This window comes from Corythoichthys intestinalis, chromosome 9, assembly GCF_030265065.1.
Source record: "Corythoichthys intestinalis isolate RoL2023-P3 chromosome 9, ASM3026506v1, whole genome shotgun sequence".
Taxonomy (NCBI): Eukaryota; Metazoa; Chordata; class Actinopteri; order Syngnathiformes; family Syngnathidae; genus Corythoichthys; species Corythoichthys intestinalis.
In genome coordinates this window covers 184,081-199,270 of record NC_080403.1, presented here as the reverse complement: position 1 = coordinate 199,270, position 15,190 = coordinate 184,081, and the positions used below count along the sequence as shown (strand labels likewise).

The 15,190-nt window shown below is 38.0% G+C and overlaps 1 protein-coding gene across 2 annotated transcripts in view; it reads left to right on the top strand.

Moving 5' to 3' along the window:
* The window catches only part of p3h1 (prolyl 3-hydroxylase 1), a 67,436-nt gene that overhangs the window by 19,351 nt on the left and 32,895 nt on the right, over positions 1-15,190 (top strand). For both annotated transcript variants that reach the window (XM_057846047.1, XM_057846046.1), the window contains exons 4-8: positions 7,254-7,388; positions 8,518-8,657; positions 10,755-10,844; positions 10,967-11,019; positions 12,419-12,546. In XM_057846047.1, the coding sequence (XP_057702030.1) occupies positions 7,254-7,388; positions 8,518-8,657; positions 10,755-10,844; positions 10,967-11,019; positions 12,419-12,546 (546 nt within the window). The remainder of the gene's footprint in view (positions 1-7,253; positions 7,389-8,517; positions 8,658-10,754; positions 10,845-10,966; positions 11,020-12,418; positions 12,547-15,190) is intronic.

Below are 15,190 nucleotides of genomic sequence, written 5' to 3'. Positions count from 1 at the left end.
TAAACAAAAAGCGTCTCATACAAATAATATAACATTTCGCTTACTAACATAATATGTACATTCTTTACAACAACCATACTTACAGACAAATCTTGTCCAAGGATCATATAAGCACAACATTACAACGTAGGCGTCAGCCCGAGATGTCGTGCAGCCATAATGAAGAAAGAAAAGAAAATAATAAACCATGTCGCAAAGCGACCACAAGAGTTCGCTGTTGGACAGCGCAAAAAGCCTTGCTGTAAAACTTACCAAAAGGCAGAATACTTTCTGAGCGGGACATGTGCGTTAATTGCGTCAAATATTTTAACGTGATTAATTTAAAAAATTAATTACCGCGTGTTAACGCGATAATTTTGACAGCCCTAAAAAATATGTAGACTGTTTAAACATTAAGAAAACTTGCATTTTTTCTGCCAACTCGAAGAAATGAAAATAAATAGCTGCTGCTGTGTTGTTGTTTTTTCGCGTCACTCTAAGCCGGGTCGGGCTTCAATACCAGCGGGCCATGTCGGGTCGGGCTGGATTTTTTAGGCCCGATCTAACCTCTACTATCTCTCTGCGCAAAAAACTGATATTTCCTCATGTAGAAACAGATTGTTATGGCTGCTAAAATGCTGCTGCACTTCATTTTAATTCATTATTTTTTTATTGTTATGTGGTAGTTACTGATTGCATTTCTAAGTTGATTGCACATATGTAGTGGGCTAGGCCTACATTTTACTTTTGTTCTACATTGCAGTTTAGTTGATGTATTGTTTGCAACTGAATTGATCCCTGGATTGATATTGCGATAAAGATGCTGCTGCACTACAATATTTTCTTTGTCATTTTCTTTAATATTTACTTGAATATTTTTATTGATGGGTTGTTGTGACTAAAATACAGTGACTGTTATTACTGATTTTGCACAGGAGTTCAAATGTTGCACTGTGTGAAAGGCTGCTATTGTGTGTAAAAAAAAAAAAAGAGAAAGCCCTGGTCTCATTCAAAGCACTAATTAAATGCTGTGATCATTTATTTAAAAAAAAAAAAAATATATATATATATATACCGGGTGACCCAAAAAAAAGTTTACACTCAGTTGACTGCTTGTTTAAAAGCCATTGAAACATATCTAAATAGGTTGTCATGCTTAAGTGATTCATTAAGGTCACTCAATGCAGTTGGCAATCTCTCGTCTCTACAATTCCTGTGCTCCTGCTGAAAATGAAGAAAACTTTAGCTGTACCTGAATTGCTGCGTGCCGGTCTGACACCTACTGAGATTGCAGAAAATCTGAGAATATCCAGATGTGCAGTCTACAAAGTTAAAAAGAAGCTGAAAGATACTGGAACAGCCTCACGAAAACCTGGGTCTGGAAGTGCCCGATCTGTGGGGACCAAAAAGTTGATTGACAAGGTGATATGTGGCCACCCAGAGTCCAGATCTCAATCCCCTGGATTATAGCATATGGGCAACTGTGGAGGACAGTGCCTGTAAGAAGCCACAAACTTCTCTGGCAGCCTTGGAGAGGTCCATTGTTAGATCTTGGGAAAAGATGACAGCATCCTACATAAAGAAGACCTGTCAAGCGTTCCGCAGGCGCCTGGAGGCTGTTGTGACACTTAAGGGAGGACACATTGAAAAATAGAGTGTACTGTACATGTTCTTTACAATAATGTATAATTTGTGATTAAATTCTAAGATGAATAAACATGGCATTTAAGTTGTATTATGGCAGTGTAAACTTTTTTTGGGTCACCCTGTATATATATGTATATATATACTGTATATGTATACAGTGGTACCTCTACATACGATCGCTTCGACACACGAACTTTTCGACATCCGACGTAAAATTTGACTCGCCATTTGTTTCTACATCCGACGACATGCTCGAAATACGACGACAACGGCAGCACCGCAGACGAATGCACGGCGGATTTTCTTGTGTGACAAATCAACACAGGTTTCAGAAAAGGTTGGTACAGGTGGTGAAACAAGGAAAAAGTTGACGCTTACCTTCTAAACGAAGATGCAAATGACAGAAAAATATGAGCGTAGGGTGGGCATCCGTGAAATGGCTCAACAATACATCTCCACGGTCCTCCTCCGACCATCGTTCGCCAGTCTTTATAAGTTAAGCTGACAATTCTTATTGTGGTAACATCTCCAGAGAAATCGCCAGCTTCGCCACGTTTTCATCATTTCTTTCACAACTTATTCAACACGAAACGCCTGCTGTCTGCCGCAATTGACGATGTTCTCAAGAAAGCATTGAAAGCGAAAGTAAACTTTCACCCGCTCCCCTCCCTCTTTGTTACGTCAGCGCCGCGGTGCCTTCAGGTACAGAAAAAAACGTCCGCCTTATTAGAACCCATTTCGTTACACTATTACAGGAATTATTATTATTATTATATTATTAATCCGATTTTTATTTATTATTTATTTGTTTTGCTATATGTAATTGCCATTGTAATAGTACCAGCAGTATTTTTTAAGGATTTAGTGCAGGTTTTTGGGCTGTGGAACGAATTAATGGAATTATAATGTATTCCTATGGGAAAATCCTGCTCGACATACGACCATTTCGACTTACAAACAAGCTCCTGGAACGGATTAACTTCGTATGTAGAGGTACCACTGTATATATATATATATATAAATATATATATATATATATATATATATATATATATATATATATATATATATATATATATATATATACACTCACCGGCCAGTTTATTAGGTACACCTGTGCAACTCCTCGGTAACACTTAATTTCTAATCAGCCAATCACATGGCGGCAACTCAGTGCATTTAGGCATGTAGACATGGTTTAAGACAGTTGCAGTTCAAACCGAGCATCAGTATGGGGAAGAAAGGTGATTTGAGTGACTTTGAACATGGCATGGTTGTTGGTGCCAGAAGGGCTGGTCTAAGTATTTCAGAAACTGCTGATCTATTGGGATTTTCAAACACAACCATCTCTAGAGTTTACAGAGAATGGTCCGAAAAAGAAAAAATATCCAGTGAGCGGCAGTTCTTTGGGTGGAAATGCCTTGTTGATGCCAGAGGTCAGAGGAGAATGGCTAGACTGGTTCGAGCTGATAGAAAGGCAGCAGTGACTCAAATAACCACCCGTTACAACCAAGGTAGGCAGAAGAGCATCTCTGAACGCACAGTACGTCGAACTTTGAGGCAGATGGGCTACAGCAGCAGAAGACCACGCTGGGTGCCACTCCTTTCAGCTAAGAACAGGAAACAGGCTACAATTTGCACAAGCTCATCGAAATTGGACAATAGAAGATTGGAAAAACGTTGCCTGGTCTGATGAGTCTCGATTTCTGCTGCGACATTCGGATGGTAGGGTCAGAATTTAGCATCAACAACATGAAAGCATGGATCCATCCTGCCTTGTATCAACTGTTCAGGCTGGTGGTGGTGGTGTAATGGTGTGGGGAATATTTTCTTGGCAGTCTTTGGGCCCCTTGGTACCAATTGAGCATCATTGGAACGCCACAGCCTACCTGAGTATTGTTGCTGACCATGTCCATCCCTTTATGACCACAATGTACCCAACTTCTGATGGCTACTTTCAGCAGGATAATGCGCCATGTCATAAAGCTGGAATCATCTCAGAGTGGTTTCTTGAACATGACAGTGAGTTCACTATACTCAAATGGCCTCCACAGTCACCAGATCTCAATCCAATAGAATAGAGCATCTTTGGGATGTGGTGGAACGGGAGATTCGCATCATGGATGCGCAGCCGACAAATCTGCACCGTGTGATGCCATCATGTCAATATGGACCAAACTCTCTGAGGAATGCTTCCAGCACTTTGTTCAATCTACGCCATGAAGAAGGCAAAAGGGGGTCCAACCCGTTACTAGCATGGTGTACCTAATAAAGTGGACGGTGAGTGTATATATGAAAGTATTTTCATTTGACTTCAACCAGGAGTGACACAAGAGCCAATAAAAAGTTGTTTAATGTCTGACTGCTTGTGTTGCCTCATGATTCACGAAAAATATGCTTTGCTTTAGAATTTTAATGCATCCCAGGCATCGCGATGCATTGCCGAATCGAACTGAATCGAACCGTGACCCTCTGAATCGAATCGAATCGAATCGTGGGGGCAGTGCCGATGCACACCTCTAATATATATATATATATATATGTGTATATATATATATGTATATATTTATATGTATATATATATATGTATATATATATTTATATGTATATATATATGTATATATACATACACTCTACATCTAGACACTGTTCGTGTTAAATCCTTGGTTCAAGCTCAGTTGTCGAAGCTTTTGAAACTTCAGGTTTAAAGAAATTCTTAATATCCATCTTGCCTCCTCAGCTATAGTTTTGGCTAAGCAAAGCAAAGGACCGTTTCTCCGGTGCTAGTCATGTGATCTGTACGAAAAATAATTTGGGCCCATTATGAAATACTTTGAAGGATTCTTGTTAATTATGTTCATTTTTGTTGGTTTTATTGCTTTACAACTTTTATAGACAACATTTTAACGGCTCGGAATTTATTTTAAAGGGGAAGTGCAGAATTTTTTAACAATAGGCTTATCTTCGAGTTAGCGGGGTTTAATTAGTCGTTGGAGTTGATTTGAACAAATTAGGTGCAGTTTGGGGGTTTTATATATAATATATGCACAGTGGGGAAAATAAGTATTTAGCCAACCACTAATTGTGAAAGTTTTCTGACTTGAAAATATTAGAGAGGCCTGTAATTGTCAACATCGGTAAACCTCAACCATGAGAGACAGAATGTGGGGAAAAAAAACCCAGAAAATCACAGTTAGATTTTTAAATAATTTATTTGCAAATCATGGTGGAAAATAAGTATTTGGTCAATAACAAAAGTTGATCTCAGTACTCTGTTATGTACCCGTTGTTGGCAATAACGGAGGCCAAACGTTTTCTCTAGCTTTTCACACACTGTTGCTGATATTTTGGCCCATTCCTCCATTCAGATCTCCTCTAGAGCAGTGATGTTTTGAGGACGTCGTTGGGCAACACGGACTTTCAACTCCCTCCACAGATTTTCTATGGGGTTGAGATCTGGAGACTGACTAGGCCACTCCAGGACCTTGAAATGCTTCTTACGAAGCCACTCCTTTGTTGCCCTGGCTGTGTGTTTGGGATCATTGTCATGCTGAAAGACCCAGCCACGGCTCATCTTTGGCTCATCTTGAATGCTCTTGCTGATTGAGGATTTTCACTCAAAATCTCTCGATACATGGCCCCATTCATTGTTACCTTTACACAGATCAGTCGTCCTGGTCCCTTTGTAGAAAAACAGCCCCAAAGCATGATGTTCCCACCACCATGCTTCACAGTGGGTATGGTGTTCTTCGTATGCAGTTCAGTATTCTTTCTCCTCCAAACACGAGAACCTGTGTTTCTACCAAAAAGTTCTATTTTGGTTTCATCTGACCATACCACATTCTCCCAGTCCTCTTCTGAATCATCCAAATGCTCTCTAGCGAACCGCAGACGGGCCTGGACGTGTACTTTCTTCAGCAGGCGTGCAGGATTTGAGTCCCTGGCGGCGCATTGTGTTACTGATAGTAGCCGTTGTTACTGTGGTCCCAACTCTCTGTAGGTCATTCACTAGGTCCTCCCGTGTGGTTCTGGAATTTTTGCTCACGGTTCTTGTTATCATTTTGACGTAACGGGGTGAGATCTTGCATGGAGCCCCAGATCGAGGGAGATTATGAGTGGTCTTGTATTTCTTCCATTTTGTAATAATTGCTCCCACAGTTGATTTCTTTACACCAAGCGTTTTACCTTTTGCAGATTCAGTCTTCCCAGCCTGGTGCAGGTCTGCAATTTTTTCTCCGGTGTCCTGCGACAGCTCTTTGGTCTTGGCCATAGTGGAGTTTGGAGTGTGACTGATCGAGGTTGTGGACAGGTGTCTTTTATACCGATAATGAGTTAAAACAGGTGCCATTAATACAGGTAACGAGTGGAGCCTCGTTGGACCTCGTTAGAAGAAGTTAGACCTCTTTGACAGCCAGAAATCTTGCTTGTTTGTAGGTGACCAAATACTTATTTTCCACTCTAATTTAGAAATAAATTCTTTAAAAATCAAACAATGTGATTTTCTGTTTTTTTTCCCCACATTCTGTCTCTCATGGTTGAGGTTTACCCATGTTGACAATTACAGGCCTCTCTAATCTTTTCAAGTAGGAGAACTTGCACAATTGGTGGTTGACTAAATACTTATTTGTCCCACTGTATATTTTATGAGATGGTTTTAAGCATTTTAAATGTAATAATTATAATAATATATAATAATTATGAAGTTTTAAACATGTTACTGTCCCACACAATTACTGTATATTCAAACAAGAAAAAGACGCCCAATCCATTAAAAAAAAAAAAAAAAAAAAAAAAGATGCTTGTCTTTGTTAAATGCTTCATTGACTGTCCACACAAATCCGCTCCAGCTGCTCACTTACATACAATGAGTGGCCATAGCAACTGTTTAACAAGTTAAGCGATGATTGACGCAGGCGGCCCTTTGAAAGGTTCTTTCATACTAAGAGGCAATAATTTTCAGTTGAGGAGTATCGTAACCTGAAAATTCTGTATGTAGAGAAGTTTGTAAGTAGAGGTAACACTGCATGTGTATATGCACTCCTATGTGTATATGTCTATACAGGGGTTGCACAAAATAATGTAAACACCTAACATTTTGGCATCATTATCATTCAACATAATTGTTAAAGAATGGCATGAGGCATGACATGAACATTCTAATGAAGTTGAGCATCTCATATGGCCGGCACAATCCCCACACCTCAACATTATTGAGCATTTATGGTCAGTTTTAGAGATTCAATTAAGACGTCGATTTTCACCGCCATCGTCTCTAAAAGAGTTGGAGGGTATTCTAATGAAGGATGGCTTAAAATTCCTTTGGAAACAATTCACAGGTTGTATGAATCAATACCTTGGAGAATTGACGCTGCAATTGCCGCAAAAGGCAGACCTACATCATATTAAATTTTAGTTATTTATTTTATTATTTTAACTAAATATTTTAGTTTAGTAATAGTTTTTGTTGATTTTTTAAAGGTGTTTCCAATATTTTGTCCAACCCCTGTGTGTATATATTTTTTAGTACAAAACATCTCAAAGAAATGAGTTAAAAAATGTTTATGAGTGAACCACACCTTAGGTAGGAGACCTATCAATAAATACAATTTGTTGTGTATGTTTTTCAGATCATTACATTCAGGTACTGAATTGTAAGCAGCGTTGTTCCGTGGAGCTTGCCTATATTTCTGCTGGTAGTGACAAGCCCTTCGAGGATTTTCTCCCTTCGCACTTTAACTACCTACAGTTTTCCTACTACAACAGTGAGTAATGTTTTGCTTGAACTTTATGTCACTAATTCAATCATGGTCATTTTCATAGGCCACAAGAATAATTTACATTTAGCCTCTCATTTTAGCAGGCTTCACATTTTGATGCTACAAGGCAGTGGTAACCTGCGTTAAAACACAACTATTTGTGCTCCAAGTTTGAGACAACGTACAAACACTAAAGCCCCTTTCAGACATATGCTGAACTCCGGTTAAATCCCAGGATTTAAACAGGTAGCTCTTACGTCGAAAAGCAATTTCCCAGGTCGACTTCGAGGCGGGCGGAGGAGGCGGCGCGTCGACATGTAACATAATCCTGTACTGTGAGAGTGTGCGTGGTGGTGGGGGGTTTAAGTCACCAGCCAATCAAATGTGTGTTTGAGGAAAAAAAACATGGACCGGCTCATTCAGCATGTAAAAAAGGGGTAAATGTAAGTCTGAAATTAATTCACTTAATAATGGAAGGGTCAATTCTATCGTTACAACATATGGGAAGACAATCTAAATGACTTATATAACTGAACACATTATGTAATGCAAATAAGGTTGCTTAAAAGTTGGTGCGGACAGTTTGAGCATCCTGAAAAGTTGGTAGTGTTCTGTCCCTACCGTCCCTTGCAATGCAAACCTACCCCCTTGTTATAAACCTGACAAAGCTGGCGATTTCTTTGGCGATGTTACTACAATAATAATTGTCACCTTAACGTATAAAGACCTGCAAACGGAGATTGGAGAGGACCGTCGAGATAATAGACATTCTACCAGTTCACGCATGCGCACACCATGCTCATATTTTTCTATCATTACCATCTTCATTTCCATGGTAAGCGTTTTTTCCTTTTTCACTAGCTGCACTACCCTTGGAACGCGTGTTTTGTCTCACAAGAAAATCCGCCGTACGTCCGTCTGCCTGCAAAAGAAAGAAACTGCAGTGCTGTCATAAATCGTCGTATTTCGAGCATGTCGTCGGATGTAGAAACAAATGGCATATCAAATTTTACATCGGATGTCGAAAAGATCGTATGTCGAGGTACTACTGTATTGGTATTGGTAGTTGAGAAAAATCATAGTTTTTAGAAATTTCACAACCTGTTTCTAAATCTGTTCTTGAATTTGACTCTAGGTGAAAACTATGCTCTGGCCATAGAGTGTGCAAAGACCTACTTACTCTTCCACCCAGACGATGAAGTGATGAAACAGAATCTCGCTTATTATTCAGCCACGCATGGGCTGGACAAGGCTGAGCTCATAACAGAAAGACAGGTACGGTTGATCCATTTCACAATTTTTCTATGAATAATGATAAGAAATTGGCACAGTGGATGATTAGTTAGCCCGTCACCTTACACTAAATAAAATAACTGCTTGTGAACTGAACTTAATAATGCAAGCATAAAATGTACTTAATAAAAGTAAGTGCAAATTGTTACAATGATTTTATCAAGTAAATCCACCAGTTATATTTTTTTCAGTGTACACTTGTAAGATCAGGGATTCCTGGCTTTAATGGGTTGAGTTTGCATGTTGTCCTTTTGTCTGCTTTTTTTTTTCCTCTTCGGGTACTCCAGTTTCCTTCCACACCCTAAAAAGATGCATGGTAGATAAACTGAACACTACAAAGTGGTAAATTGTCTGTATTGCTACTATGAAACTTAAAGAGTGCCACGGATAGAAAGACATGTAGTTCTTAAAAGATAAATGTTAGTACGAGTTATAATAATTTGATATTAAAACCCCTCTTAAAGTTTTTGTTTTAATTAAGTTTGTAAAATTTTAAATAAAAAATAAACTAGTAGCTCGCCATTGTTGTTGACGTCGCAGGGCGGTGACGTCACATGGCCACGCTGCCGTACTTCACAGTGTCACTCTTTAACTATGTAAGGTAGTGATTGAAATACACCACAAGGTGTCAATAGCGAGTTTTATATTAATAAGAGATCAAGCCAATGAGTGCATTTTGTCCCCCGACTGACATTGTAGTTTCCTGTTTAGCGCGGGTCCATTGTGATTTACGTTCGTTTGAGTGTTGTCTTCACAACAAACAAGACTCCTGATAATGGCTCCTAGCATCATAGTTTGTATATTGTGGCTAAATATTGCTATCCAGTGTAAATGTTGAGCTAAACGAGTTGCTAAAATGTTCAAATAGAGTTTGACCAAAGTCTGAGTAAGCTTTATGTGTATTTTGCATATCTATTTTGTGAATTTGTCAAAGCCAATTCTCTTTGCATTGTTAGGGCCTCATTAATACAGATTGAAGCACTTTACTGTTTGTGACTATTATTTTTTGAGAGTTATGAATATTATTTATGTTGTATTTTCACTATATGATACTTATGTTTGTTGGGAAGGAGTTGCCGAAGCTTATGCCAATGAACGTCGCGGTCCGAGCTACGAATCTGACCGCCTGTGTCCACTCTCCTTTCTGTCTGCCTTACACCCCACTGTGGATTAAAGGAAAACTACGCGTCAGTCAAGGGACAAAACGCACTCATTGGCTTGATGCCAAATTAATTTAAAACTAGCCACTGACACCTTGTGGTGTATTTAAATCACTTGTGGTGTTTAAAAAAAAAAATTTTTTAAAGAGTGACACGTGGAATTCCAGCAGCGTTGCCATGTGACATCACCGCCCTGCGACGTCAACAACAATGGCGACCTACTAGTTCAAATAATTTTACAAACTTTATTGAAACAAAAACATTAAGAGGGGTTTTCATATCAAATTATTATAACTCGTACTAAGATGTATCTTTTAAGAACTAAATGTCCTTCTATCCGTGATTCTCTTTCAGATAAAAAAGTTAATAATTAAGTTCATTAATTAGAAATGATATCATTAATCGCCTGACAGCACAACTAAGACTATTTTGAGAAACCAGTTCCTATGAGAGTAATTTGTATTTAATATATGTTTTGACAGTGTTTCACTCATATTCTGTGCTAAACATTGAGTCATGTAATGATATTTGTGGTTTGATTTAACTTAAGCAAAATAAATAGAAGAAAACATCAAACTCTGTTCTAAGGTAACAGGTAAAGTCGGGTAGCATTCGCCTGCTTGGTACCTTTTTATAAAAATGAAATGCTACAATTTTCGATGTTGAATTACACACGAGTAACTGTAAACCAGGGATCTCCAAACCGGTCCTAAATGGCTGCTGTTGGTCCTGGTTTTTGTTCAGTGTGAGGTGAACATGCTAACACAGACATGAATGAAATTCCATCCATTTTCAATTCTGCATTTCGTGAAATGGAGCTTACCCCAGAATTTGGGAGACATGCAGAGTTGCCAATCCACTGCAAAGCACTTATTGATGATATGAATGAAAAAAAAAATGTTTTTCTTCCAACCTTTAGACGGTGAAGCGGTTCATTCAGCGTTCGCTGCTAGAGAAAGAACTGATGTACTTTGCATATGAGGCATTTGGAAAAACGTTTATTGATCCCGTAAGTATTTAAAGCCTCAGTGTTGCTTTAAGTCACTGTAAAATTTGTCTGTGCTACTTGCACTTTGAATCTAAATTAATATAAATACTGTGTAATTGTTTTTTCCCTTTAATTTTTCGAAGGACTCGTGGACTCCAAGTGATATTATGCCGAAAAAATTGAGAGACAAACAAAAGTAAGTGAGGTATATAAAAAGAAATTCCCTGTATCATGTTCATTTATATTTAGTCCCTTGTCCTCCAAAAAAGGTCCCATTTTCATTCTTCCATGCTTGGATAAAATGTGAGTTTGATATTTCATAATCTTAACATGTGATTTGATATGAACACAGGAGCGTCACTAGACCAAATACAATAAATACAATACTGGGGCACTGGCGAGCCAGGAATTTTTTTTAGCACTTATTTATAATAAAAAGTCAGAAATAGAGCTTTAAACTATGATTAATCGAACAAAAATAAGTTTCTGTAAAAAAAAGTGACGTTTTGTTTGTTCTTCAGCCATCAATTCAAAATCAAAATTGGGACATTCCTTGTTGATCGTCATTGCACCTCTGCTCATTCGTATTTAGCTCGCACCATATTGCGTATTAGTGAAGGGTTATTCCTCATGGACTAATAATATTTCGCATACACACTATGCTGTAATTATACTACTCATGGCATGTATGAATCATGTACACTCAAGCGAACGCAGATCACACGCATAACTATAGATCAAAGCCTTCCATTCATCACTGGTTTTATTTCTCTCTGCACGCGGAAGTGCGAGAATTATTTGCTGACCCATGTAGCGATAATTGTATTTGGTGCGATTACGATTAATCAAATAACTTGAGTAATTTGATTAGTAAAAAAAGCTTCAAATTATGCTGCTACGAGGATTCGTTTATTTAGAGTGGCGTTGTATTGGTCTGTTTTGAAAGAGTCTGCCTTTAGTTTTATTGAATTAGGTGGATACACTGCCCTCTAGAGGCAACAGTCAAACAGTTTGAGGCTAAGCTCAGGTATTTTAATTTATTTTAAAATGCATTTAATGGTATTGTGAAATGAAAGTGCAATTCTGAATAGTTTGGAAAAACACTCAGTAATTTTATTTTGTATTTGCATTTAATGCTCTTTTGAAAGTGCAATCTTAGCAAGCCTTTGTTTTACATCTCCTAAAATTTATTTTGCAACGCATTACATGTTCCTTACTCAATTATTGTAACTAATTGATGGATTAATCGATTACTTTAAATAATCGATAGCTACAGCCCCAATAGTAATATCGCAATATTGTGAGATAATCGTTATCGTGAGCCTTGTATCGCAAATCGGATCTTGTTGTAAATTTACCCAGAGGTTCCAACCCATAGTGCACACCCAGGAACTTTGTATTGCTCAGCCTCTCAACGAATGACAGCACTGTTAATAGCAAGTGGAGATGCTGGGTGTGTGCTGTCCTGAACTCAAATTCTAAAAAAAAAAAGTTCACAAGATTCTATAATGTCAAATTAAAGAATTATGGAATTCACCAATTTATTAATTTTTTTCCCCAGTGTTACTGTCAGTTCATCCTTGCATGTGTTTTAGGGCTGACAGAGAAACAGCTGTGAGGATTACTGAAGAAATTGGAAACCTAATGAAAGAGATTGAAACTCTGGTTGAAGAGAAAAAGAAGGATTCCACAGATTTGGAAAACATGTTAATTGCACAAGAAGGTGAGTATTGTTTTGTTTAATATTAACCCTCTGGTGTATAGTAGTCACTACAGTGGACAGCTACTGAAACTTAACTTTCTCTTAAATGCATTGGTTTCTAAGGTTTAACTGCAACCTCAAGAGTACTCTCTGCTGCCATATTCTATCGGGGTCAATTTAGTGGTCAGGTGGTGTAACTGCAAGTAAATATCCTCTGAATCCAAGATAGCCGACAACCTGCCACCCGTGTCGACTACAGCCTGCATATGCCGTCAATACATCTATCTCCGAAGAGCTACAGTGGTAAAAAAAAAAAAAAAATGATATACAGTAAAATCTAGGGAAAGATAACATCTGATAACATCTATTTGAAATATGAAATATTTGTGTATAATATATAGAAATTTATGATTAACCATATGTCCAATCAAGTGGACATCATGGCAAAATGGAAAAAATATTTTTAAACAGATGTTACATAACTGTCCCACTCTTTTTAATGAATGTTTTGGTTATAAGTTGGTATGTAATTGTCATATTTATAAGCAGTTAATTTAAAGTATACATGTTTGTGCGGATTAGCTGTAGTTTGCATGACTATGTGCATTTTATCTTAGCTGTAGTTTGTATTACTGCAGGTAGTCCCCGGGTTACGACGTACGCGACTAAGGTGATTTCGACTTTACGATGCCGGAGTCTCGTCCGCCATTTTGTCTTCAATGTTTTTTTATTTTTTAGTCGCGTAAACAGTACCTTATTGTACCTCACTGTATCTTAATTTTTACTTTATTTTATTAATATGTTTTTTTTGCCCTTTGGCGAAATGTGCATGTGAGTAAAATGTTGTCTTTTGTTTTGTGATACATGGTTTTATTTTGGCGCAGGAAGCATAGAGCAGGTTGTACTTCCGCACACGAGTAAGAGCGCATGTACAAATGAAGAAGAACGTGTTTGCGCACACAAGAAAGACACATACGAGGAAGAGCCCATTAGCTCCCATGAAGGAATAATTTGAAAAATTAAAACAAAAATGGATAATTATTTTGAGATTGAGGGTGTATTTAGGGGTACTTGAAGGGTTAATTCCGACTTACACGAAATTCGGGTTACATAGCCAGCGTAGGAACGGCACTCGTTCCCGGGGACTACCTGTACATGCATTTTATCTTATTTTGTAACTTAAAAAGCAGCAAAGAATAAAGCAGTTTACAGGAAATTCCATCCACCTTCAGTGATGATGACTGTAGTGACAACAGTGAGGATGAGTGGCTGCCAGACAACAACAGAGACATTGGTGCTTAAGTGTAGGAGTCACAATTAATCAATCAATCAACTTTATTTCTATAGCACACTTAAAAAATCCGCAAAGGAGTCCAAAGATCTTTACATACCATAAAATGGCAAAATAAGTTAACAATCAAAGATAAAAGAAACACATAAAAAATAAAATAAATAAAAGACGAGGTCATACACAGTCATTGCACATTAAAAGCTGAAGAAAAATAAAATGTTTTCAGGCGTGATTTAAAATCCGTAAGTGAAGGGGCCTGTCCATTGTCTAATAGTAAGTGGTAATTGGTTCCACAGCCTGGGCGCCATCACCGCAAATGCACGGTCACCCCTAAGCTTCAGCCTTGATCTTGGGACTTCTAAAAGCCGGTGGTCAGCTGATCTGAGGGTTTTGGTTGGACTGTAAGGCTGAATCAGTTCTGACAGATATGATTATTCAAACATTTAAAAACAAATAATAATATCTTAAAATGTATCCGGTAATGTACTGGGAGCCAGTGAAGAGATGCTTAAATTGGGGTGATATGTTCATGCCTGCGGGTTCTAGTTAGGAGTCGAGCAGCAGAGTTTTGTACAAGTTGCAGACAGGCCAGTGCAACCTGACCAACGCCTGCATACAAAGAATTACCATAATCCAGCCGAGTTATGACAAAAGCATGAATCAATTTCTCCAAATCAGAGCGTGAAACAATAGATTTCACCTCAGCAATCTGGCGAAGCTGATAAAAACAATCCCGTACAACACAAGAAATCTGCTTCTCAAATTTAAAATCAGAATCAAATTTGAACCCCAGATTTTTGACATAGTTCTTAAGAAATTGAGACAATGAACCGAGGTCAACATTCAGGGAGGCCTGGCTACTTGGTCTGAACACCATCATTTCAGTCTTGCTTTCATTCAAACTTAAAAAATTAAGTGAAAGCCACGACTTTATATCGTTTAGGCATTCAATGAGTTGACAGAAAGTAACATTTTGCGCCATTGGAAAATAAATCTGACAGTCATCAGCATACAAATGAAATAAAACACCATGTTTCCTAAAAACAGAACCAAGAGGCAATAAATAAAGAGAAAATAAAAGAGCGCCGAGAACAGATCTGGGGAACCCCGTGTGGAAGCAATGCCTTTTTTTATGTTGAGTGTGGGTGAGTGAAGTCCTCTGGATTGGACATGTCTGTAAGTTAATGAAAAAAAAAAATCTTATTTTTGAAAAATAGGAAATTGAACATTATTTTCATGTCCTAAGAAGAAGAAAAACACAACAGAAAGAAATCTTTACAAAAGCTTTCATAATTCGTGCATCAAGGGTTAAATCTGATTTTAACATCAGCAAGAACAATAATCATGGTCCGTACGCATCCTTGAAATCCTTGA